The following is a 27,316-nucleotide window of genomic DNA, read 5'->3' on the forward strand; positions in this document are numbered from 1 at the left end:
TGTACACAGACCAGAACAGAGACCTCAAGGTCGCAAGGAAGCAAAACAATGTGATAAGGTGGTGGCAAAAGCCAAAGGGATACTGGGCTGCATCGAGTCATAACCAGTGAATAAAGGTGATAATGCCTCTGTACAATTTATTGGAGACCACAAGGCACACTGTGGTTTTGGAGGCCATTTCTTAGTAAGGATTTAAAGAAGTTAAGAAACAGAGCTTTGGCCCTTTCTTCAAGGAGAAATCTACCTTGTTTAATGGAGGTGTGATCTAGATTTACCTAGACTTATCCCCTAAAACTCATGCAATAAGATGTGAATTTCTTAAGCTTAAACCCAAGGTTTTATCTATGGATATATCTTTTTTTTTTTTTTTACGTTTCCTCAAAAATGTACATATGATTATGAATCAGGAGAAATCATTTGTTTTCTTTAGTCCCTATAGATTTGAGAGAATTTATCCAGGCTAGTGAAGAAAAGAAAACTAGATAAGTAAAGGAAGAGTAGAGTTTAGGCCACTGAGAGGAAGATTCTCAAAACTTACCATGCCTTCAATGATGGTTGCTAAACCTGTTCCAGCCGGTTTAGCGTGCATGTATTTTAGCAGCCAATTATCAAATGGCTCACCATGGTCTTTTCCAAGCTTTCTAGCAGTCTCCAATTCTGTCATGCAAATGTATTAGAAGGTTCTCAATATTAAATTGGTAGAAATATGATCTCATCAATATTCAAAGGCTTGGGACTGCTCCGGGGGTGCTGGTACTATGAAAATCACATCTCAGGCATGTATTTCTGGCTGTGGCTCATGATTAAATTTGACATTAAAACAAAAATTATACGATTCACATGAATTATAATAGTTTTTTGGGAGGGAGGGGAAATAAAAGCACACTTCTTGAGCGCATGTATTATAGGCGTGTATTATAGCTATGGCTCATGATAAAATTTTACATTAAAAAAAATTACAAGATTCACATAAATTATAATAGTTTGGGGGGGAAATCAAAAGCATGCTTCGTGAGCACATGTATTATAGACATGACTCATGTGTTTCTGGCTGTGGCTCATGATAAAATTTGCCATTAAAAAAATTACAAGATTCATATCAATTATAATAGTTGTTTGTTTTTTTAGGGGGGGAATCAAAAACATGCTTCTTGAGCGTGTGTATTAAAGGTGTGTTTTATGCGCGCTTGTTGCATCTCCCTTCCCTTTTTGCTTTACGGCAGGGAAACCCCGCAAAGCATGCGTTCCTTTTCCCAGCACATGCACACATTTAAGCCTCTTTAAGTGGTGTATTCTGCGCACGTGTCGATCACTATCACCAGCAACTCATCACATGAAAATTAAGCGACCCTTCGCGAACCTCATTTGTATGCACGTTTTTTTGAGAATGGCTCATCTTTTTGAAATTGTTATAATAACAGACTTGACAGCAGCCCATTGGATTGTAACGAAAATATTAGAGAATCTTCCCCTGATGTAACTAAGTACATGAATGGCATTTTTTTTTTCTTAACAGGTAATATTTGAGTGTAATTGTTCTATATTTTCCTTTTAGATTTCATTGTGTCTGTTTGAGTCCTTTATTTCCTTTTGAGAGCTTCTGTTTGGATTTTTGCTGTCTTGATTATGAGTTTACTTGGTATGTATAGGATATGTTTTTCTTCCTAATACTGTACTGCTCTCTTCAGAATGTAATTGGTTTCTTGTGTATAACAATGTTAAAAATGATACAGATAGATAGAAGTTATAGGCAAGAGAAGCAGCCCTAGAAGGCAAACAAATTCAGGGTGAAGGAACTGAATATTCTATTGAAGAGAATGGAGAGAGGGCCAGGACAAAGCAGCTTTCTACTCACTGGATCTCTGAAGAGGGCTGGAGAAAGAAGGCCAGGGCAAAGGCATTCTTCACAAAAGGAAGGGGAGGGGGAGGGGAGAAGAACTCCCCTCCCCTCTCCATGAATGCCTTCCCACCTCTGACCCTTCACCGCATATTACATGCCCTTCTCTCTCATCCTTGCACTAAGTGGACTAGATTCAGTACATGGCACTGGAAAAAAGCAGCGCTGAAAACAAATCTGCAAAAAGCTCTATTCTACAAACGGTACTCTGAGTTGCACGCTTTATCTAGAATAGTGCTTAGAGCTGATTTCTATGCCAAACTTTGGAATAGAAAAAGACAGTAAAATAAAACAACAGAGCCCGGGGGAGGGTTTCTTTGTAGACACCTGTACTTAGTGGATTTTGGAGAGTACTTCACCCTGAGGTCTCAGACTACACTCATGTTTCTCCAGCGCATGTGTCACAGAGTAGACTGTCACGAACGAGACTGTTGGTTTCAGAATGATGATTCTTGTAAATTTCTAATGGGAAAATTGACACAATAAAAATATTGGATCATGGTCATAGATTGAGAGTTTTCTAGATATAAGAAGCATTGTGAAGGAATTGGCTTTCCCAAAAATCTAGAGAGAAAAAAAAAAGGGAGGAATATGGGACAAGAGTAGGGGTTAACTTTTTTCATTAGAATGTTGTTTGATAATTATTTTTGACAAGTAAAAATCTGTTTTGTTTTTTTTTAACTTGAAAATCTTTATTAAAAGTTTTATGTTATACAAGCAATATGTGGATATCAAATCTCAATCTCTCCACAATATGAAACAAACAGAAAACAGCAGAATCCGAAATCACAAAAAATCAAGAAGACAACATCATCGATAAATAGATATCCCCAGCTTTGAGTCCCCAATACCCCCCACCCCTCCCAAATAAGCTAAAACATCCAAAGTGGACAACTCCCTGTTGTTCCTTCAGGCAGTTATCCCCACAACAACAATCCCCCAAAGTCCCCCAGCCCCCGTAAACTTAAACCAAAGTATCAATTTTGTCCATAATAACAGTCCAAGTTCGAATAGACGTAAAATAGTGGCCATGCCGTTTGGCAATGGAAAGTTCCATGGTACATATTTGATGAAATTTCAGAGACCAGTCTAGCATAGCAGGGGCCTCAGATCTTTTCCAATGATTAGCAATTAAACATTTAGCCGCAGCCAAACCCCAACGGCGGAGTTTAGTTTGCCAAGCATGTTCACACACATTATGGAAGCCCAGTAAACATTCCGTTGGCACCAATGGGAGCACAATTTGTAATAATTGGGATAAACAACCAACAATACGTTTCCAGAAAATTTGCAAAGGAAGGCAATCCCACCATATATGCAAAAATGTGCCCACAGCCCCCCCACACCTCCAACACTTTACAGAAGACCCTGGAAACATTTTCTGTAACCTAGCTGGCGTATAATACCACCTGGTAAGTACCTTGTAGGCGTTCTCCTGTATAAGAACACAAGAGGAGGCCTTACCCACCTCAACACAAAGTTGGGTCCATTCCCTCTCCGAAAAAGAACACCCCAAGTCCCGTTCCCATGTGTCTTTATATTTAGGATGAAAATTAACCGAGCCCCTAAAGTATTGATAGAGAACTGAAATGGGTTTGGGCAGATTGCGAAGTGTAAGCCACAGATGTTCTAAGGGAGCCATCGATTTAATCGATTCCCCAGACCAGCCCTGCGATAGAATGAAATGTCTGGTTTGAGAGTAAGCCAAAAAATCCCCCCGAGGCAGCGCATTACTCTTCTGAAAAGCCTCAAAGGATACCAAGATCCCCTTATGGAGGACATCTGAGAATGTCCTGATCCCTAAACGCTTCCAGCGCAAGAAAACCGAGCTCTCTCTACCCCCCGGAAAGAGAGGTTCATCACACATCGCCCCCAAAAGTGAAGGCACCATCCCTGCTCCCCATCTCTTCTGCGTCTCACACCATAACTTCAAGAGATGAGTCAAAATAGGACTACTCAAATTCCTAAAAGCCACCTGTTCTGATAAAGAAGACCAAAGTACGGATCGTAAAACCCGGTTACCCATTAGTTGCTGTTCCAATTGAACTACACATTTTTGTTCAGCTATATCCCAATCCAACAAAAGTCTCAACTGCGCCGCCCTATAATACCAGAACAAATTGGGAATCGCCCTCCCCCCAGACTCACGAGGCAACCACATACATTGGCGAGAAATCCGAGGCGGTTTCCCCTTCCAAATAAACCTAAAGAATAAGGCATGAAGTTCTTTGAATACCACCGAAGGGAGTGGAATAGGCAGTGTTTGAAAGAGAAATAATAAACGAGGCAGAATATTCATTTTAATAACCGCGATCCGTCCCCACCAAGACAACCACATCCCAGACCACCGCTGTAAATCCGCCCTAATCTGCCGTATTAAGGGGTTATAATTCAAAGTATATAGCTGAGAAAGATCCCGAGGAATATAAATCCCCAAATACTTAAGCGCCCCAGAGGCCCAACGAAACGGAAATCTCCCGGACAACCCCCGTTCCTCATCAGCAGTCAAAGTGAGTCCCATCAATTCAGATTTCTCCAGATTGACTGTAAAACCGGACACCTGACCATATTCATCAAAAATACCTAACAAAGTCGGAAGAGAGAATTCTGGGTCACGCACATATAGCAAAACATCATCAGCAAATAGCGCAAGCCGGTGTTCTTGAGCCCCAATCCATACTCCTCTCAAATTTGGATGTTCTCGTATGCGGATGGCCAAAGGCTCAATAGATAACACAAACAGGAGAGGAGAGAGAGGGCAGCCCTGACGTGTACCCCTGTTAATTGAGAAAAACTCCGTGTAACCCCCATTCACTCTAATAGTCGCTCTCGGAGAGCGATAAAACGCCTGCACCCATGCCAGAAAGTGATCCCCACACCCCGTCCTCTCCTAAAAATCTGTTTTTTTTAAATTAACAACATTTTAGATCTTTTTCAAAGCAATTGTACTTTAAATGATCTCAGGACAAGCAGGCAGCATATTCTGACATGTGGGCAATGTGCTCCACGGGGCACGGTATGGACAATCTTTGCTCCCAGGATGAAATAGGGCTCAAAACGCCCCCTGGCCATGCCCTTCAACTGCAAACTGCCATACGACTTTCCTACTCCCACTTCATACTGAGCCCTTGAAGGACTCTTCAACTTTAGGAAAGCAATAAAAACATACCTGTCCAAGTTTCCAAGTTTATTAGATATCTTGATTTATCGCCTATTCACATTTCTAGGCAATGTACAAATTGTTAAAAAATATAAATAACATATCATTGAACATACAATAATTTGGGTAAAAAAAAAAAAGTAAACTTATTTAAATAGATATAGATACATTTAGATGATATATTTCTACATATAATAATAAAACAAAAGGGAAGTTATTTAATGGTTACATTCATTGTTAAGTTCAATAATTCAAGGGAAATACATTAGGAGGGGAGACGCAGACAATAAATACAGAAAATTAAGTTGGCGATGCAGAAGAGTTTAGTCATTAAAAGCATCTGTGAATAAAAAACTTTTAAGATTGGCCTTAAATTTTTCTAAATTTTTTTCTTGTCTTAAATAGAGTGGGAGATCATTCCAGGACTGAGGGGCTGTTATGGAAAAGATTGTATTACACCTTGTGTTGATGACTTTTAATGAGGGGATAGCTAATAGATGTTGATCCTGTGATCTGAGAGATCTAGAGGTGGTATATGGTATTAAGACTCTATAAATAAAGGCAGGAGTTTTGAATTCTAAAGCTTTAAAGGTAAGTAAACATTGTTTGTATATAATGTGGTGTGCTACCGGAAGCCAGTGTGCTTTCTTGAGTAATGGTGACACATGATCAAATTTTTTAGCTTTATATATAATTTTAATGGAGGCATTCTGAATTATTTGTAAGCGCCTAAGCTCTTTTTGTGGCAAACCTATAAATAAGGCGTTACAGTAATCAATTTTAGAGATTACAAGGGAATGAAGTAAGATGTTCAGAGATTGTGTACATAGAAATTTTGATATAGATCGGATCTGGCGGAGTCTGTAAAAGGTAGATTTGACCACTTGGCTTATGTGATCGTGAAAAGATAATTTATTATCGAATATTACTCCTAAAATCCTAATGTATTTGGCCATCTGCAGGGAAATACCTTTAATAGAGATAGGAGAGGAAAGTGTTTCACAGTCTTTCCATGGAAAGAGCATAGCATTGGTTTTCTGAATGTTTAAAGATAATTTATTAGTTTCAAACCAATATTGAATTTGATCCAGTTTGTCGTTTATCATTGCTATTTCTTGAGGATTTTTGGTATTGATTGGATGTAATAGTTGTATATCGTCTGCATAAGCAAATACTGTAAATCCAATGGATTGACATAATGTCATCAGAGGGGCTAAGAAAATATTAAATAAGATAGGCGATAGTATTGATCCTTGGGGGATTCCATAAGGCAGTGAATAACTTTTTGAGGTTGCATCGTTAAAAGAGACAATCGATGAACGGTTATCAAGGTAAGACTGAAACCAAAGCCTGTCACCTAACGCCCCCCGCCCATGACCGATAGATTACAAAGAAATGTATATTGATACAATTTCCTCAGTATGTGTCACGTTAGGATAAGAACTTGTATTGAAAATTCTTGCTCTGTAACTATGACAAATTGAACCTGTAAACTGTATATTATGGATATTGGTATTAGATCCCTAGTATGTGTCAAGTTAGGATAAAAACTTGTATTGTAACTATAGTAAATTGTAACTTGTTAATTGTATATTGTGTGTGTTGATCTGTAAATTGTCCTGGGCTCTTTGGGGAGGACAGAATAGAAAAATAAATAAATAAACATAGCCTGTATAGGAGATGATTTATTTGGAGACCGTATAGAGGAGGCTATACAGAAACTCAAAAAACATGTTGACTGTATGATCACCCTATCTTCATCCAAATTATGTCAATCTTAGACACCACAAAGATATTTAAATGCCTCGAGGCACAGATATCACCAGCCTTCTGCTTCCAACCGCACAATGGCTTAAAGGTGACCCAGGCAGCAGAAAACCTCTGCACAACCTATATCCAAGCAACAGCAGTCCTTTTTAATTCCTCACAGAGAGCTTAATCAGTGTTTCTCAACTTTTGCCTCAGACTCTATCTATTGTGGGGTCAACTCATCAATTACTATCAATGCTGGTTCCTAATCACATCAGACCACTGGGTCCCTCAATTGAGTCAGGGCTATGTCCTTCATTTGCAGAAAAGATCTCCCTTTCATCCTCCAAAAGAGTCTATTTTCAACTCCCAGAAAAAGACCCTCCTTCATCAAGAGCTCTCAGCTCTCCTCCAGCTCAATGCCATAGAACAAGTTACTCTGCAGGAGAGGGGCTGAGTTTTCTAGCTAATATAATAAAAGCCTAAGCGCACATGCGTATTCCGTTTTCCGTGTGCTGTAGGTCCCCGCAGGTAGGAGTGCGCATGCATGCTTACCATGCGCATTCCTCTCTCTCTCTCTCTCCCGAGGCGGATGTCGGCCGCCGCGGCTGTCGGCATCTGCAGGCCGCGGCAGCTGTTGGCAGCTGCAGGCTGCGGCGGCTTGAGGTGGCTGTTGGCAGAGGGCAGACACGAGGTAAGGGGTGCTGCTGGACAGGGGAAGAGACGGGGGAGAAAAAGGAAGGGAGGTCTACTGCTGGACGGGGGAGCAGGAAAGAGGTGCTAGGGGGGAAAGAAAAAGGAAGGGAGGCCTACTGCTGGACGGGGGAGCAGGAAAGAGGTGCTGATGGACAGGGGAAGAGACGGGGGGAAGAAAAAGGAAGGGAGGCCTACTGCTGGACGGGGGAGCAGGAAAGAGGTGCTAGGGGGGGAAGAAAAAGGAAGGGAGGCGTACTGCTGGTCAGGGGAGCAGGAAAGAGGTGCTGATGGACAGGGGAAGAGATGGGGGGAGAAAAAGGAAGGGAGGCCTACTGCTGAACAGAGGGACAGGAAAGAGGTACTGCTGGACAGGGATGAGATTAAAAAAAGGGAGAAGGGCTGCTGCTGGATAAGGGGAGCAGTGAAGGGGTGGTGGTGGACACAGGGAAGGTAAAAGGAAGGGAGAATGGGTGGACAGCTGAGGAAAAAGAAAGACAGAAATACAGAAAGCGGCTAAGGAGAGAGAGAGAGAGAAAGAAAGAAATAAAGACAGACACACACACATATATTCTAGCACCCATTAATGTAACGGGCTATAAGACTAGTTCCAAATATTTCCTCATACCAAAGAAGACTGGGGGTATCCATCCAATTCTAGACCTTCATGCACTCATCAAATATTTGGTGAAGGAGAAGTTTTGCATGATCTTGCTGGGAACTGTATTACCATTATTAGAGACCAATGACTAGTTCTGCTCTCTAAACTTCAAAGAAGAGTACACTCATATTTCCAATTTACCTGCTCAAAGGAAGTACCTTCACTTTTGATTGGGACCATGCCACTTTCAATACAAGATACTTCAATTTGGCCTGGCATCAACCCTGAAAGTATTCACAAAGTGTTTGATAGTACTGACTGTGGTACTCTTCTCTTATGGTTTCCATGTGTTCCAAAACCTGACAACTGGTTGATCAAGGCTTCCAAGCCTCAAATGGCTCACTAAGCTATAAGCACAACTATCCATCTTTTGGAACTATTAGGATTTGCAGTCAACTACAATAAATCCCATCTAGAACCTACTCAAACTCTGGAGTTCATTGGAGCCCTCTTGGACACAGCACAAACTCATACTTTTCTTTCTCAACAAAGGCTAGAGATTTTAATTCAAATTTCCTAAGAGGTCTCCTTTCGTCCACACATTACTGCACAACAAATGCTATGACTCTTCGGTCACGTGGCCTCTACAGTGCATTTGTTCACTTAAATCTCAGAGCCTTTTGTCCCAGTGATCTCAAGCCACTGAGTTTCTATTTCAGCAGGTAGTAGTGACCTCTCAACTTCAGAACTCTCTTCAGTGGTGGTTATCGTCCAACAACCTCTCCAGGGTCTTCTTATTCCAGGTACCACCACATCAGAAGATTCTGACAACCAATGCTTTCATGCTTGGGTGGGGAGCCCATCTAGACAGTCTCCATACCCAAGACTCTTGGACTTCTGCAGAGAAGATTCTTCATATAAATCTCCTCAAACTTTGAAAAATTTGCAACACTCTATGCACTTTTCAAGATCGACTTATCAATCAGTTAGGGGGGGGACAAGCTTTCACCATCTTTGCAGGGAGGCCATTCAGATCGAGTTCTAGGCAATTCTTCACAACATTTTCCAGAAAGCAGTCTATCTAGCAGAAAAACAGAATATCTTGTCAGACAAATTGAACAGAATGTTACTACTACATGAGTGGACGCTCAATTCAATCACTCTACATCGGATCTTTGCAGATTGGGGAACACAGAAGTAGACCTCTTTGCTTCTCCTCACAATCACAAACTTCCACTCTTCTGTTCCAGACTCTACACTCCTAGTCATTTGGAATCAGATGCCTTTCTCCTTGACTAGAGAAACAAGTTCCTTTATGCTTTCCCACCAATTCCTTTACTAGGAAAAACTCTACTCAAACTTCACCAAGAATAGGCAACCATGATCCCCATAGCACCTCATTGGCCATGTTAACCATGGTTCCCTCTCCTACTACAACTCAGCAGAAAAGAACCCATCATGATACCAATCTTTCCAACGTTGCTGACACAGAACGAGGGCTCTCTTCTGCACCCCAACCTGCGTTCATTGACACTCAACAGCATGGTATCTCTCTTCTAGCGAGTAGATGTTTTCACAATTTCTGCACCAGTGTCAGCCATCATTGAAGCTTCTAGAAAACCTTCTACACAACATTGTTATTGCTTCAAGTAGACTCACTTCACAGTATGGTGTAATCTCTCACTAGATCTGATCATTTGTCCTCTCCCTTCAATTCTGGACTATCTTCTACATCAGTGTTTCTCAACATACGGTACGCATAACCTTAGGGGTATGTGGGCCGCTTGTTGGAGGTACGCAGCCTGACTGCCACAGAGTATATTCCCTGCCCGCCCAAAGCCGCAACCACTGCCGGGGATCCCTCCTTGCAGCCCATCCCACCCACTGAAGCTGAAGCCGCTGTTGGAGATCCCTGTTCGCCCTCCCTGCCCACCCGTCCATTGAAGTTGATTGCTCCTTGCTCCCAGCCCCACTCGCTGCTTGGGTTCCCTGCTCCTCCTTCCCTCCCAAAGTTGACCCAAAGTGCTTCCTTCCGACATCAGAACTGACTTCAGAGGAAAGCCTTCTGAGTCAGCGGGAGGGGGGGTTCACAGTTACCTCTTCGCTCATTCTGCCTTCAGCAGTTTTTGGGGGGGATGTGCAGCAGGCAGCGGTTTACATGCTGCATGTAGCTGACCCGGAAACCTTCTCTCTGACCTCAGGGCTGATGTCGGAGGCAAGGCTTGTGGATCAGCCACGTGTAGTGTATGAATCGCTGCCTGTTGCATGTCCCCTGAACAAGCTGCTGAAGGCAGAAGGAGCAGTGCGGTTTGAACAAGTAAGACGACAAAGGGAGAAAGGAGTGGGGGAGGGGGAAGGAGCGCATTGGAACATTGGAGGGGTATGATTCTTGGACAATGGCTGGAAGGAAGGGAGGGGGAGGGCACAAAAGGAAGGGGGCATGAACATGGAACACAGAATGGAGGGAGGCAGGGGGCACTAACTTGGGACAGGAAGGAGGGAATAGAAAGGGAGAATTATTGGGCATCAGTGTGTGAGTGAGAGGGAAAGAAAGAAAGAGGAAAACTGGGCATAGAGAGAAAGAGGAGAGAGGTAGAGATGCATAGGGAGAAAAGGATGAGAGGAGAAATGTTGGATATGGTGGTGGAGAGGGAACTTAGGGACGGATTGAAGGGGATGACAGGGGAGGAATGTTGGACATAGGGATGGAGGGAGAGTTGTGGCATGGTGCTGCAGAGGGGTGATAGAAGGAAAAATGGGCATGGGGCTGGTGAGCAGTGGTGAAAAATGCTGCACATGATCCAGGGGGTGGAGGAGAGAGGAAGAAAAGTTGGACTCATTGGAGGAACAGAGAGAGATGTTGCTTGGGGAAGAGAATGAGGTCCGGAGGAGAGGAAGTGTGCAGGAGGCAGAAAGTGTTGGACTCAAGGAGAGAGAGAGAGAGAGAGAGTGAAAGATTGATGGGGAGGGCAGAAAGGAGGGAAAGAGAAATGTCACACTCAGAGGAAGTGGGAGAGGGCAGAGAGTAAAAAATTGAACTCATGGAGGGAGAGAGAGAGATGTTGGTTGGGGGAGGGAATGAGGACTGGAGGAGAGGAAGCTGTCATACCAGGCTGGTATGTATTGTTTCATTTACATCTTTGGGGGTTGGGAGGGGGGGTCAATGACCATTGGGAGAATAAGGAGGGTCATGCCCATGCCCCCAGTGGTCATCTAATCAGTTTTGCCACCTTTTTGACATATATTTGTTATTGAAACAGGTCTAGCCTTACACATCCAAGTTTTGCCCTGAATGTTTTCTGCAATGTTCCATTATTGTAGAAAAATGTTCAAATCATAAGTCCACCCTAATCCCACCCAAAACACCCACCAACACCCCCCCCCCTGAGATTTAGATACACTGCAGACAAACAGCATAGAAAACTGTCTAAAAAATGTGTTTTGAAAATGGCAATTTAGCAAACAAAATGTAAAAATGCCACTTTACACAATTGTTGGACATTTTTATCTTTTGAAAATGAGCCCTATAGTGTATCTCAATTTACAGAAAACTTTTGGTAAAGTCTCTCATGAGAGATACCCGACACCCAAGGAAACTTAAACGTCATAACATAGGAAATAATGTCCTGTTGTAGACAGAGTAGAGTTAAATAAACAATTCTCTCAATGGAAGAAGGAAAATAGTGGAGTACCATGGAGAGCTCTACTGGAACTAATGCTTTTAAATCTATTTATAAATTATCTGGAAATGCGAATGATAAGTGAGGTAATCAGATTTGCAGATGACACAACATTATTAAAAATTGTTAAATCCCATTTGGATTAAGGGCAATTGTGGGAGGACTTTGATAGATTAGAAGACTGGGTATTCAAAATGTTATGAAATTTAATGTGCACTCATAGACATGCAAAGGGATGCACATAGGGAAGAATAACCCAAATTATAGATACACAATGCTAGATTTCACATTAGGAGTCACCACCAATCTTTTGCTCAGTGTGTGGCTGTGACCAAAAGAGCAAGCAGAATGCTAGGAATTATTAGGAAAGAAATAGAGAATAAAATTTAAAAAATGATAATGCCTCATAATGCAACTGCACTCTGAGCATTGTTGACCAAAATGATAAAGTAGATGAAAAAACATATGAGGAAAGGCTAGGGAGGTTGGGGACCTCCAGCTCAGAAAATAGATAGATGAAAGGAGATATAATAAAGGTCTATAAAATCCTAAGTGGAGTGGAATGGGTAAACACAAATCGATTATGTTTTCAACAAGTACAAAACCTAGAGCAGTGCTTCTCAACCCATTCCTAGGGGCACACCTGACCCTGCAAGTCAAATTTTCAGGATATCTACACTTAATATGCATGAGATAGATTTGCATGCATTGTCTCCTTGGTATGCAAATTTATGCATATTAATTACAGATATCCTGGAAATCTGACTAATTGGTTATGCCCCAATTACTGGGTTGAGAGCACTGACCTAGAGGGCATGCCACAAAGTAGCTAAGTAATAGAATTAAAACAAATTGGAGAAAATATGTTTTTACTCAACACATAGTTAAGGTCTGGAACTTGTTGCCTGAGGATGTGGTAAAAGCAGTTCACATAGATGGGTTTTAAAAAGGTTAGACAAACTCCTGGAAGAAAAGTCCATAAACTGTTATTAAGATAAACCTGGGGAAAGCCACTGCTTATCCTTGGAGACAAGTAGCATGAAATCTTGCTACTTTTTGAGATCCTGACAATACAAGTGAACCACATTCTATTTTCTATTTTGTTATTTCTATTTTCTATATGTCAGATTTGAAATGTGTCTCCAGAGCTGGTGTTAAGACAGCGAGCATGAGCTAGGACCTAACAGAGAGAGAAAAGGTATTTTTTATTTTGTTTACACCACAGCGCTGGCGTGGGGTTGGAGAGGGTAGAAAGACTACAAAATAAACCTGCCAGGACATTTGAAAAAAACACCCATTTGGGCAGGAAAAGTGAATTGAATTGAAAAAAATTCCCTGAATCGGGCAGCACTAGTACGTATAGCCATAGGTGCCAATTTCTCCAAATGACTGAGGGTGCCAAATACAACACAAAATCACCCTTTCCTGGATACAGTGAAAGAACTTGCTCAATATTGGGGGATGCTCAGCACCCAAAACCCTGGCATCTGAGTATAGCATTTTGAGCTCCTCTCCTCCCAGTGCCCCAGTTTAAATGCTTTATCTGCCAGTGGAAGTTGGAAAGAGTTGAAGTGGATGGGAGACTGTTCTCAAGTCTAAATCCTCCACTACATCCTGGATATGCTACCTCTGCACTGCTGCTATATACTCTCAACCAACTCATACCCTGACTCCTCCTTGGATCTACCTCACACGTCCAAATCCACCCTGTCTCAGATACCCCTGATGCACAATTGTCTCATCTGTCTTATAGTATACCCTATACATACACTCAGACAAGCACTGACAAACCTCTCCAACCTTATCAACACACCTACCCTGCCCAGATATCTCTTCATTTGCCTTCCCTAACTCAAGTCCTGAACGACAAGCTGTTATTGCAATTAGAGAATGACAAAGGGACCGTTTACTGCGGTAAACCGTGGTCACTGCAATAAATCCACAGGAATGGAGACATTTGCAACTGGTTTACCACTGGAATGGGGACAAGACCTTTCACCGCCCCACGGAAATAAGGACAAGACCTTTTACTGCCCTGTGGGAGCGGTGACAAGTCTTGCTCCTGTAGTAAAAAAATTGCGCCCATGTCAGACTTGGCATCTCCTCCCCAGTTCCTCTTGTGTCTATTTTACCTTCAGGAGCTAGCCATGCCACGATGAAGACAGAAGGAACCCAAAACCAAACATGATTTGAATAAAATTACCAGACAACAAAAGGTAGAAAAAAATAATTTTATATTTTGTGATTAGAATATTTCAGATTTGAAATATATATCCTGCTAGAGCTGGTATTAGACATAATTGGTGACTGCAAAGCCCAAGCTGTGCTTCTTCAGCTTCCAGCTGGCTTAGGGCTCTCTCTCTGACAAGGGGGCAGTTGCCCTCCCCTAACACTATTCCTACCATGTGTGACTAAAGTATTCTATTAGCTTGATTTTTCTATGTAGCATTCTATAGTAATTTGGTTTGTTCAGTTTTCACAATAGTGGAGGGGATATTTGTGAAAGGGAGGGGAGACATGGGTTTTGTTGTTTCTTGCTCTGTATTATTTGCGTTAATAAAATGACAGTTACACAGAATATTGTCTCTTTTTTATACTTTAATAAAATAAGTTCAGTATAAAATCATAACTATTTCGAGGCTTGTGCGGATGGGATTTGAAAGCTTGCGGGGCGAGAGCGAGGACGGGGACGGGGCGGGAACGGTGATAATTTTTTTCCTCGGTGTCATTCTCTAATCTATCACTGTGCCACTGTGCAATCGAAGCTCGCGCTACATCGAGCGCCTCCTAGCGATCACCTCTCGCTGACGTCAGGGAGAGCCCCCCCTTCACTTTCCTTTTAACCTATCAAATGAGTCAGCCCCAACCATGTGATAGGAAGCCGCTAGTAGCTACGTTGGATTTGGACGAGAAATCCTCCCCGCTTTAGTGCAAGCAGCATGTGATGAAACAAAGCTGCGTTTTTTCGGGCAAAAGCCGTTTGTAGATTTTCACGGCCCGGTTTCACTTGCGTCACTTCCGGTTCTGCGTCCCTCAAGTCACTTTCACCTGCAGCGGTTCCGGCCGCACAGTCAGAGTGGGAGCAGTAGCTTGAAAGATGGCGATGCTAAGTAGAGCTTCCTGGGGCCTGAGTCGTAGTCTTCGGGTCGGCGGGCGGTGCTTCTCAGCGGCGCCCCAACATGATACCCAATCAGGTAAAAATGAGAGTCGGCTGCTGCGCTTCCCTCTTATGCTCGGGGCTCCGAATTGCATTTTTCCCTAGTCCAAGGGCAAGGAAGGGCGAGGGTTAGACCAGACCCGGGGCTGAGAGTCAGGGTGCCTCCGGTAGGAGCCCGTTCCCCGCTCTCTCTCCTGTTATGCTCCAGTAAATAGAACAAGACACAAAAATACCCCTCTCATCAATACTGGGCAAGTTTCTCAAAAAGTATCTTCATATAACATTTAAAGGCTTTTAAATATTTAAATGTGCTCATAAGCTCTTCAAGGCGCCACCGCAGCGGTACAATGTCGCTGGAAAGGTGCTTGAATTTTAATCATAACACATTGGATGGAGCAAGGATACTTGCTTCTACTGGAGTGGCAAATGTTATGGCTCTACAAAAGTTGTTTTAACAGTAGACCACTTATCTGAAAAGACCAGTTCACAGCTCTTAACACAGTCTGTGTTCTGCTACGCTACATCAGGAAGCGAAGGATGAGCTTTTTATATTGATTTTATTTGCAGTGTGCACTGCCTAAGAAGAACAAAAACGTGCTATGAAAATTGTGCTCATAGTTAAGAAACAAAATTCATTATAAATATATAACAACCATGCATTTAGAACATTGCTTTAGTCTGGCTGCAAGGCAGGTTACCTGAGTCCTTTGGTCTACACACTTGATGTTGAAAAAAGATGCCCTGGGGAACAGCACCAAACAGAGACTGCAAAAAAGAAGCAGTGATATTGCTACATCATCTCACGCTTAAAGGCATCAATCCTCGGAGAGTGGAGTTGTTGACAACTTTGGCACACATCGCGTTGAGCAAAATTTTTTTTTAATTCAACAACCAATTCTATTTTCAAATATGTGGGACAGCGATGGGAGCCACAATGTCCCCCTCTGTAGCCTGTTTGTATGTTTCCAAATTTGAAGAAGAGTTCCTATATACTTCAGAGTATATTCAATACATTCTAGTGTGGAAGCGCTATATAGACGATGTATTTCTAATATGGACAGGATCCGGGGAGTTGTTTCAAACCTTCTTGATGTGGTTGAATGGTTGTAACACCCATTTACAATGTTCAGGTTCCATTTTTGGATATTTTGATCACCAGCTTTCATCCTCAACACCTAAAGGATAACTTACCGATTGGCCAATTTTTGAGGCTGCGGCGTTTATGTACCCACATTGATGAATATAAAGAGCATGCACAGGAGATGAGGAGCCGGTTCGTGGAGAGAGGGTATCCTCATAAAGTAATTAAACATGCTTACAAGCGAGCCTTATATGCACCTCGCGAATGTTTATTGCAACACTCTAATAGGGTTTCTGAAACAAATTTGACATGCGTCTTGCAATATTCAACTCAAGCTTTCGCTATCAAGAAAATTATCAAACAGCACTGGCAGGTGCTAAGCACCCATGAGGTGTTCCAGCAGGGTCCCAGATTTGCTTTTGCACGTCAGTGTAATCTTCGTGAACGTGTGACAAGATCTCAATATGTTACTCATAACAGAAATTTGAAAAGCTCCGCGGGACAAAGACCCTGCAGCCGATGCCGTGCCGCCGGACCAATCAGCAAGCAAGGCTTTCATCTGTGTAGTGCTGAGCTCACTGCTCAGCATGGCTATTTCCCGCCGCGATGCTGGACTTGTAAGGTGCACGCCTGAAAAAGAAATCATCCTGGCCGGGGTCGGTGTCATGCTCCGGAGATCTACAGCCTTCCTATCTCCCTCTCCCTTCTACCTGCTTCCGGCCACATCCCCTGCTCCGCGGCTCTCTTCGGCAACTCAGCAGCAGCGATCGACACAAGCTTCTGACGTCGGGGCCTACCCTCTGTGAGTCCCGCTTGTTTCAACTTCCTTTTTCCACAAAGGCGGGACTCGTAGAGGGAAGGCCTCGATGTCGGCAGCTTGTCTTGATCACCGCTGCTGACGAGTTGCTGAAGAGAGCCGCGGAGCAGGGGGGTGTTGCCAGGTGCAGGTAGAAGGGAGAGGGCCAGATGCAGGACTCGTGGGTGAGGGAGGAGAAGAGAGAGAGAAAGAGAGAGGGGAGGGAAACAAAAGGAAATATTTCATACTGGGCTGGGCCGGAGTGGAGGGAGGGTGGAAAGATTCTAGCTACAGGGTGCAGTAACAAAGGAAAAGGGGGGAAAGCTGAAAATGGAGATAGTGACACAAAGAAGAGAAAGGGTAAGCAGGACCTACTGAATAAGGATAGAGATACAGAGGGGACATGAAGAGGAGGTGAAATAGAGACATAGAAGTAATGCTGAAAAAGTGTGTGGGGGGAGATAAAGACATTGAAAGGGCAAATGGTGAACATGGCGTAAAGATAAGGACAGAGACAAATGAAGATTCTGAAAAAGTGGTGAGATAGGGATATACCGTAGGTGAGATGTACACAAAGAAGGGTGATGCTGGAAAATAGGTGGAATGGTAATTCTGACAGACACAGAAGGGAAATGCTGGATCAAGGAGAGATGGGGCTCAGGCTGGATGGAATGAGGAGAAATGCCTTGTTGGCCCGGAACTTCCTCTCCTACGTCAGAATTGACGTCAGGGAGCGGAATGCTGGTCAGCGCGATGCTTCTGCAGGGAAAGCTTGGGACGGCGGTGGCTTGGGGGCTATTCCCCGATGGCGGTGGCAGCAAACCGAGTGGCTTGGGGGAGGGCATGGAGAAAGAAAGAAAGGGGGCAGACAGAGACAGAAAGAAGGGGGAACAGGGAGACAGAAAGAAAAAGTTGGGGGAGAGAATGAGGTCTGGAGGAGAGGAAACATACAGGAGGCTGAAAGAAAGGAAGAAAGATTGGATGCACAGTCAGAAGAAGAAAGTGCAACCAGAGACTCATGAAATCACCAAATAGCAAAGGTAGGAAAAATGATTTTATTTTCAATTTAGTGATCCTGTATATAGCATTAAGATAAGAAACAATATATGCAGTGTTAGATTTGTTTTATAATGGTTTTGCGGCTCCAAGTTTTTTTTTCTTTTCGAAAACGGGTCCAAATGGCTCTTTATGTCTTAAAGGTTGCAGACCCCTGGTCTAGCATCTTTCTTTCCTTTTCCTCCGCATCTTCTTAGTCCAGTATCTCTCTATTGCCCTCCCCATATTTCTCTTCCCTCCTTTCCTTTCATCCACTTGTCTGCGGGGACAGGAAGCAGTAGCAGAGAGAGAGTTTCAGACTTCACTCACACTGTCGGTGGCCCAAAGAGTTAAGAGTAGTACTGCTGGAAATGAGAAGCAAGCACTGGATCTCACTTGGGGGGGGGGGGGGAGGAGGGTGACACTGGATAGGTGTGCGGGCCACCCAGGAGGTTTCCACGGGCTGCGATTGGCTCACGGACCTTGCATTGAAGACCACTGCCCTATATGTCATGTCTGTCTGTCCAAGTTAGTGTAAGCTCTTCAGAGCAGGGACCATCTATAAATGACAAAATGTACAGCGCTATGTACATCTTTCAGCGCTATATAAGTGATAAGTAGTAGGGTATGATCATTGTCCCAGGCACCAAGTGTAATGTCCCTTCTGGGACCTAGAGGCAGAGAAGCCCTGGAACTACATTGCCATACTTGAGTAGATTCTTTTTTTCTCTCTCTCTCTCCTGTTTAGCAGCTCGACTTTGGAAGATTCTGACATTTGTGGTGGCACTGCCTGGGGTTGGAGTCTGCATGTTGAATGCATACCTGAAGGCACAGCATCATTCCCATGAGAGACCCGAGTTCATACCCTACTCTCACTTGCGCATTCGGACCAAGGTATGTCCTAAATAGTGACTGCCTCAGCCTAGGAACATAAATGAATAGTTGCACTCTGAAATATGTGAAAAGCATAGTACTTTGATATACTATTGTTTGTAAACTCACCGCCACACAGGGTAGTTTTATGTTGACTTTCTGGGGAAGAGAGATTTGTGGTGAGTAGATATTTCCAAAGACTGCCAATAAGTCTGAGAGTTAAGTGGAACTGAGCTGGTACTTGCTGAACGGCTACAAGTAATAATCACTGCAGCCAGTGGGGTAAGGGATGCCTTCAGCTGAAAGCAGGTAGGGGCAGGGTTAGTTCAGATCAGTGACCCCCTATTTCTTCATGCCACTTAGGCAAGTTGTGCATAGATTTGTTTATTTACATTAGAATCCCAGTTAACTGGCATTCAACCATCTGGCACTCTCAAGCAACTGGCAACCCACCCCCTCCTCCCCAAGACCACTTTCACTGCTACCCTCCATTCCAAATCCTCCCCCCCTCCCCTCCCCTCCCCCGAGGCAACTAGTGCTGCTATCCTCTACTACAAGCCATTGGTGCGGCTTTGCGCTCAAAATAATCGGTGCTGCTGTCTACCTCCTCCCCCCACTGGTCGGCACTTTGCTTGCCATACGCATGAAAGAGCCTGCCACTGATGATCTACGCTGGGCCACTGCAAGGCCTTGAGCATCTGTGCATACTCAAGGCCTTCTGGCTCCCATTCTCTCCGAGATTCTCAAAACCTAATGCCAGTGTTAAGACCATTTAATGCTATAACAGCATGCACATTAGTCTATAAAGAATGTTGAGAGGGTTTTAGCACAGGAAAAAACATGTGTGCTAGAGATGGCTGAAAATTGTATTTAAAATGTAGTCAAAACTACACTGTACAATGGACCATTTCCCCCGAGGACAATAGAACAAAATACTACCCACTGCCTCATCCAGTGAATTAACCTGGATAGTGCAAGAAAATAGCGAAAGATTTAACTGTATGTGTAAGACTGATTTATATATATATATTTTTGTAATTCTTTATTTATAATAATAAACAATACACTGAATCATCATTCCAGCCAAAAAAACAAATACAAGCCCAGTAACAATAACCTTACCTCCCCCCAAATATAATGATGAACCAAATCAAGCCGCAATACTCAGCTATCAACCCCCCCCCCCCCCTACCCCCCCCCCCCCAGTAACAGCCAGAAAATAGCCTCAGAACCCAATAACTAGAACAATACAGCAACTCTGTAGGTAACCAATTAAACAAGAATATAGGAAAATATATAAAAAGGAATAGGTGACGGTAGAAGCCCCCAAGCTTGCTGAATCCAGAGAACAAGCAGTGCCTCCAAACCCTCCCAGAATCCCGCAAATCAACCCTTAAGTATACCCCCCTTGTGTCCAATCCCTTCACTTCCAAGTATCTGCCCCAAATATCAATATATTGTTGCCATTTTCTGATCAGTAAGGCCGAAAGCTGATATCTCTCACACATCCAGCCCAATTTTTCCCTCATTAAGGTCAAAGTGGGTGCAGTAGAACTTTACCAATAGCGAGGCACAGTCAGCCTAGCCGTCATGAACGCCAACTGAGCTAGTCAGTCCTGAGTGTCATCAACACCCCCCCCCCTGGTAGAATCCCTAGTAACGCCATCTCTGCCCTCTCCTCTAGGGGCACCTGAAGGAGTTTCCCCATATACCAAAACACTGGCCCCCAAAATACCTGTATTCTAGGGCAGCATCACCACATGTGAAAGAACGTGCCCTGCTGCCCACATCCCCTCCAACAAGAGTCTATGCACATGACAGATATTTTACGCAAAATAACTGGGGTCACATACCACCTCACCAAATGTTTGATACCATTTTTCACTACCACCAAGGCAGGGGCCACTGCTACATGATGGATCTTGTACGTAATCCTCTCCCATTCTTCTTCAGCCAACTCCCTCCCCAAATCCCTTTCCCAAGCCAATAAATAGGAAGGTTTCCGTCCCCTCTTCCTATGCACCAATTTATACAACCGAGATATACAACCTCGTCGTACTGGAGCCCCCGACATCTACTCAAACTCAGAGCTACAATAGGCTGTAGAGACTGATTTATATATTATTGCTATATCGCCCCCAGGAAATGAATTAATCTTGTACCCATTTGGACATAGCTCATTAATTATAGGATAATCAGATAATGAATTTGGGCTAATAGTCTTAACCAGATCTACATGACTGGATAATTATATTTGTTACTGGGAACACTTGCTTTCCCAAACACTGATCTTGCATTGATATACTGGAATGGGAACCGAAGAATTAGGATTATAATACACCCCAGTTAAACTCCTTAACTGCCTTTTATTATACTGCTGTTTCAGATTATTACTATTACTATTTTGGCTCTTCTCTGATGGAACATGTGTGCACCTCTATCACAATTTGGCATCACCTGCTCACAGTTTAACAAATTATTGTAATTACTCAAACCATAGTGAGTTCTTAATGAGTGCCAGTGAGTTCTTACAATTGTTATTTGATTGGTTTAATTTAGCCAAAATTCTATGTTTATAATTAAAAGAAGCACCAATAAAAACCCTACTATTTATTGAGTTTATTTGTGATTCTATGCTCTATATAAAGTATTCTAAGAATTCTGGATTGTTTTTTATGGTTCAACAATTTTATTGATGACTATGTAAGAAACAACAATAAAGATCCAATAACCAGACAACCTTGTCATCATTTGTGTAATATATCTCCCTCCACCCACCCCATTCTCCATCCCCTTTAACAGTTAAAAATTTGAGTGAAAACTGCACCTTGATACATCAGAAACAAAGATGGTTACCATTTCTTGCTGAAGCAATGCTTTGAAAAGAACAAAAAAAATACAGAATACAATATAACAGACTGAATTATTAACAGCAAGAAAACAAGCAAAGAAACCCAAGGAAGCATTGCATGACTATACACCCCCCTCCCCCCAAACACACCAGCGGTAACAAAAGCAGAACAGCTTCTAAAATCCCATACCTACTCTCACCCAAATAGAAGTGCTCCAAGGTGTGGATGGAACCCCCCCCCAGATAACCAAGTCTGCAGTGATTGGGATTATAACACGTTCAAAGTCTAGCTGTGTATTCTATATGAGAGGGTATGTAAATAAGGTTCTCTAATGCTGAAAAAATTCTTCTTTTATAGGTACCCCTCGATTTGGCTCAAAATCAGTCTAGATCAGGGGTCTCAAAGTCTCTCCTTGAGGGCCGCAATCCAGTCAGGTTTTCAGGATTTCCCCAATGAATATGCATGAGATCTGTGTGCATGCACTGCTTTCAATGCATATGCATTGGGGAAATCCTGAAAACCCGACTGGATTGCGGCTCTCAAGGAGGGACTTTGAGATCCCTGGTCTAGATAGACTACTCAGGCCAAGATATTCTGGATTCATGCCAGATTTACGCTGGCTGGACAGCTGAGGAGCATCCATGTCCTATGTGGCACATGAGGGGAGGAGTGTGCGAGCCACTGACTTGGCCTCCTCTAGTCCCTCTGGGGATATTGGATCCCTGATGGTTTGAGTTCCAGTTCAAAAGTCCTGGGTGGAGCTGGGGAAACAATGACTATGCATCCCCGGCAAAGCACGGCCGTGCATCTGCTGTTAAACCCCATAAAGGACCTCAGGAGCACCTGCCAAGGGACCTTTGATCAACCTGGTCAGGGTTTTGCTCCAGAATTTCTTAGTATGATCTACAAAGCATACTTGAATTACAGTGGCCACGTGGACTCCTGGGGGTCATGGTGGTGGTAGCACCAGGGGTTCCTCCCCACCTAAGAGTGCAGCTTCCCCACAGAAGTGCCATGTGCAAGATACAGGGGATCAGTCAGAAGAGGACTGGGATGATATGAATTCAGTATCTATGCCTTTACTTTCCCAGTCTGGATCTTTAGTAGTGAGAGATTCAGTATAGCGCCTGGGCAGGTCAGGTACCGACCAGGTGGCAGCCCTGGCTCTTGGAGAGGATCTGAATGTGCGCAGGCTGTTTAAGCTCTGAGCTAAGTCATGCAACACAGCTAGTGACCAGGCTAGCTGCTCAACCACAAATATTCAGCAGACATAGCTAGCTGGCTGCCTCCTGCTGAATATTCATGCTTGGTGCTATTCAACCAGTTAAATAGTGATGAATATTGGGTGGAAGATTTCAATTTTTTTTTTTAGCTTGGAAGGCTTATATCTAAGTGCAGAAAATAGGTGGGTTTGCTTGAACTCAGGCACATGCTTTTTCTCAATATGAGGGGGTGTTGAAAAGTTCTCAACCAACTTCCTAAATTCTGAACGTTATTTTGCAAAGTGACAATTTGCAGAATCGTAATGCTATTTTTTGACTTTGTTTCAGATCATTGATTGAACCATGTCAGCAAAAAGTGTGGAATTTACAGGTGTGAAACTCCAAGCCGTCATGAAGTTGTATTCCTGCAGAAGAAAACGCCAAAGGAAATCCATGAAAGTATGATGCAAATATTGAGTGACAAATGCCCATCAAACTTCAGTGAAGAAGTAGTGTGCAAACTTTCAGCATGGAGATTTCAAGACTGAAGATGCACCAATGTCTGGGATGAACTCAATGGTGTCAACTCCTGAAATTGTTGACCATGTTCATGATCTGATTTTGACAGATCGGCGAATTTTGGCTAAAACAATTGCTGAGTCACTACAGATATCCAGAGAACGTGTTGAGTGTATAATCCTCGAGCAGCTGGGTATGCAGAAGTTGTCAGCCAAGTGGTTCCCAAATGTTTGAATGTTGGTGAGAAACGACATCAAGTTGACACTTCCAAGATGATTTTGCAGCATTTTCAGTGAGCTGGTGCCAAGCTTTTGGAACGACTAGTTGCTGTTGATGAAACATAGTTACACCACTATGATCCTGAGACAAAACAGTACATGCAATGGAGGCTCTCAGGTTCTCCAAAGCCAAGGAACATCAAGACCCAAAAGTCATCAGGAAAGGTCATAGCTATAGTGTTTTGGGATCAGGAAGGTGTTCCATCATCGAAGGGGCCAAACAGTTAATGCAGAATACTACTGTAATTTGCTGTGCCGATTAAAGGAGGCATTGAAAGAAAAAGGGAGAGGGTACTGGGGAAAGGAGTTCTCTTTTTGCAAGACAATGTACCCTCTCACGAGGCTGGCAGAACAATGGGTGTTTTGACGCAGTTGGGGTTTCAGTGCATACACCTACCATCCTACTCACCAGATCTTGCTCCATCTAACTATTTTCTGTTTTCGAACCTTAAAAAGAGTTTGAAAGGGTAACAATTTTTGTGTAATTAAAAGGTGACTGCAGCAGTGGAGAAGTATTTGTGACCAATCAGAGTATTTTTTGGAAGGGTTACAGAAACTTCAGACACAATGTGCCAAGTGTGTTGAATTTAGGGATGAATATGTGGAATAACATAAGTTTCATGACTCCACATCATTTTCCTTCTTGGTTGGGATGAGAACTATTCAGCACCCCTTCGTACTAGTGCTTACTGTTTGCATGGGCTTTCTTCCACTTATAAAAAAAATAAAATCCAGCATATTTTAAACTGAAAATCAAAAGAAATAATCCCCTAGCACCAGCTTCAAGCTGGTTGTAGATTTCCAATGGTAAGAGCAGAGTTTGTTTGTGTACTGAGAGGGTCTAGCAAATGACCTCATTAACATGTTTGACTACATTTTAAATACAATTTTCAGCCATCTCTAGCACACGTTTCTTCCTGCGCTAAAGCCCGCTAAGCATTCACTGGCCTTAATGCTGGCATTAGGTTTTGAGAATCAAGAGTTACAGGGACTTCTGTGCTAATGTGCAGAGTAGCCCGGTAAAAGAGGGGAGGAATTTTGCCTGGCACCTGCTCAGAAGAGCAAAGCAGTAGGCACAGTTTCTCCCCTCCCATCCTTCCTGTCACAGGCTGATTCTTTCTCCTGTTCATTCCTTTCCTCCCTGCCAGCTCAGCTGATTGGCAGCTACAGTGAGTCCTGTTGCCTCAGCTATTCACAGCTCCAGAGCCCTAATCAGATGAGCCAGCAGGCGAGAGCAGAACTGTCGGCTCAGCTGCGGTTTTTTTTTTAAGCTGCTGTTGTGCGAGTATGTCCCATGCCTATGTAAGGTGCTGTAAAAAATTCCCTGGTAAAAGGTGGGTGTTCCCTTCTCTTCCCTTTTGAGCATTATAAGGTGTGCTCATCTAATACTAATGAGCTCCTTGTAATGCATTTGCATAGGGTTCACAGTGACTGCTACCACTATTAGTAGAAGCCCCAGAGAACCCTTTTGAGCATTGGAAGTGGAGCTTCTGTGCAAGTAAGACTGGTTTTTTACCACTGTTAACTTGCATGGAAAACATTTGAGCATTTGGGCCAAAATGGTGTCTCATAGCCTCTTATCAGGGCATCTTGATGCTCCTTAGGAACCAAATAATGTTCCATTCATATGCCTTGTTTTATCTAAGATTTGTATATGTTTTTCTTTCACAGCCTTTCCCCTGGGGCAATGGAGACAAGACTCTGTTTCACAACCCACATGTGAATGCTCTCCCCTCTGGCTATGAGGATATTGAACATTAACTTGGTAGATGGGACCAAAAGCCTGCTGGGAGCCCTCAGCTGACCATGGTCAGATTTGCTGTTTATTCCTCCTGCATTAAATGTTTTGAAATGCTTTTTTGACTTCTGGTGGTGTCCTTTTTTAGCAGAAGTCACTTAAATAAAGGCACTGTAAATTTAGTCATTGGTGTGTTGTGTCTGGCTTTATACAGTTTTCTTATTTTCATCAGATTCTGCAGTATTATTCCCTTGTTCTTTTTTTTGTTTTATGAAAGTGCTGAAATGTTTCTCACCATAGATTGCTCAGTAACTTGAAGAATTGTCTGCTGTGATTCAAATCTCCCACCTCGTTGCTTTATTTTCTAGTTTCTAAGATTCTCTGACCAATAATGTTAACATGGTCTTCATCTGGAGTTAGTTGAGAGCTTAAGGTTCAAAAACAGTTTGAATCCTCTGGGGGCTAGAACTGGTATTGGTAGGAAGGAGGAAACGCGTGTGGGCAGAACCACAGCAGTTACTAGTCCATTTATTTAGTTTTATAGCCCGTCCTCCCCAGAAGCCCAGAACAGGTTACAAGGATACATATAAAGAGTTTTCAGGATCAGAGATACAAATGCTATATTGATTTTATTTATTTATTCAATTTTCTATACCGTTCTCCCAATGGTTTACATTCATTTATTCAGGTACTCAAGCATTTTACCCTGCCTGTCCTGGTGGGCTCACAATCTCTCTAATGTACCCGGGGTAATTACATTACATTATATTACAGATTTCTATTCCGCCATTACCTTTCGGTTCAAAGTGGATTACAAAAAGAGTTGTGGAGGGAAGATTACAAAGTTAGATCAGAGGTCGTTTCCAAGAGAAGGTTAGGTGGGATCAGGGGTTAGGGAGAGGGTGGTAAGAGGGAGGTCTTAAGCTTTATTCATGGATTTCTTGAATAGTATAGTTTTTATTTCCTTTCTGAACATCTTGTAGTCTGGGGTTGATATCAATAGGTTGGAGATTTGGTTATCTAGTTTTGCTACTTGAGTGGCTAGTATGCCATCGTATAGTTTTTTTCTGTTTTACTTCCTTGATTGGGGGGTATGTGAATGGGGTGTGTTTTTCCTGTGCCTGGTAGAGGTAGTTTGGATAAGGCGGTTGTTTAGGCAGATTGGGCTTTCCCCGTTTATAGTTTTAAATAGTATACAGTAGAATTTAAATTTGTATTCTTTCCTGGATTGGAAGCCAGTGTGAATCGATGTATGCCTCAGTGATGTGGTTATATTTCTTCAATGAGTAGACGAGTCTCAGAGCTGTATTTTGAATTGTTTGTAGTTGTTTAATCATTATTGCCAGGCAAGGGAGGTAGAGGATGTTGCAGTAGTCCAGTATACTAAGGATTAGTGATTGTACTAGGAGCTGAAATTGAGGTCTTTCGAAGAATTTTAAGACTTGTCTAAGGTTTCTCATAACTGCGAAAGATTTCTGTATTGTTTTGTTTATTTGTGGTTGCATGGTGCAGCCTCTGTCAATAGTCATACCTAGTAGTTTTAGGGTGGTTTGCATAGGGTAGTTGATAGAGTTGATTTCTAAGTTGGTTGTGGTTGGGACTTTGTTATTTTCTAGGAGGATGAATTTAGTTTTGTCTGGGTTGAGTTTCAGTTTGATCTTCCATCCACGTCGTAACTAACTAGTGTTCGGTGTAGTGTTTCTGTCATTGCAAGCTTTGGTTGGTCGAAAGGTAGGAGGATGGTGATGTCATCAGCATAGCTATAAGTGGTTAGGCCTTGTTTGTTCAGGTAAACACCGAGAGAGGCTGTATATAGGTTGAAGAGAGTAGGGGATAGTGGAGATCCTTGCAGGGGTTGGACCAAGGTTTGGATTTTTTGGTAATGGGAGATTAAGTGACTTGGCCAGGGTCACAAGGAGCAGTGTAGATTTGAATCCACTACCTCAGAGTGCTGAGGCTATAGCTTTAACTACTGTGCCTCACTCTCCCCTATAGAGTTGGTAAC

The 27,316-nt window shown here is 42.9% G+C and overlaps 1 protein-coding gene across 1 annotated transcript; it reads left to right on the forward strand.

Moving 5' to 3' along the window:
* The first annotated feature begins 14,678 nt into the window (after window positions 1-14,678).
* On the forward strand, window positions 14,679-25,493 carry LOC117366115 (cytochrome c oxidase subunit 6A, mitochondrial). Its single transcript, XM_033957241.1, has 3 exons — window positions 14,679-14,974; window positions 18,598-18,743; window positions 25,245-25,493. The coding sequence occupies exons 1-3, from the start codon at window positions 14,878-14,880 to the stop codon at window positions 25,332-25,334; spliced, it is 333 nt and encodes a 110-aa protein (XP_033813132.1). The 5' UTR covers window positions 14,679-14,877; the 3' UTR covers window positions 25,335-25,493.
* Window positions 25,494-27,316: the final 1,823 nt, after the last annotated feature.

The sequence above is a fragment of the Geotrypetes seraphini genome, chromosome 8, assembly GCF_902459505.1.
Source record: "Geotrypetes seraphini chromosome 8, aGeoSer1.1, whole genome shotgun sequence".
NCBI lineage: Eukaryota > Metazoa > Chordata > Amphibia > Gymnophiona > Dermophiidae > Geotrypetes > Geotrypetes seraphini.

Bases quoted from the DNA above. Each gene is read 5' to 3' on its own strand.
- LOC117366115 (XM_033957241.1), top strand. From the start codon at position 14,878: ATGGCGATGCTAAGTAGAGCTTCCTGGGGCCTGAGTCGTAGTCTTCGG. The intron at 14,975-18,597 runs GTAAAAATGAGA...TCTCCTGTTTAG, and splicing joins CCAACATGATACCCAATCAG to CAGCTCGACTTTGGAAGATT. The intron at 18,744-25,244 runs GTATGTCCTAAA...TTTCTTTCACAG, and splicing joins ACTTGCGCATTCGGACCAAG to CCTTTCCCCTGGGGCAATGG.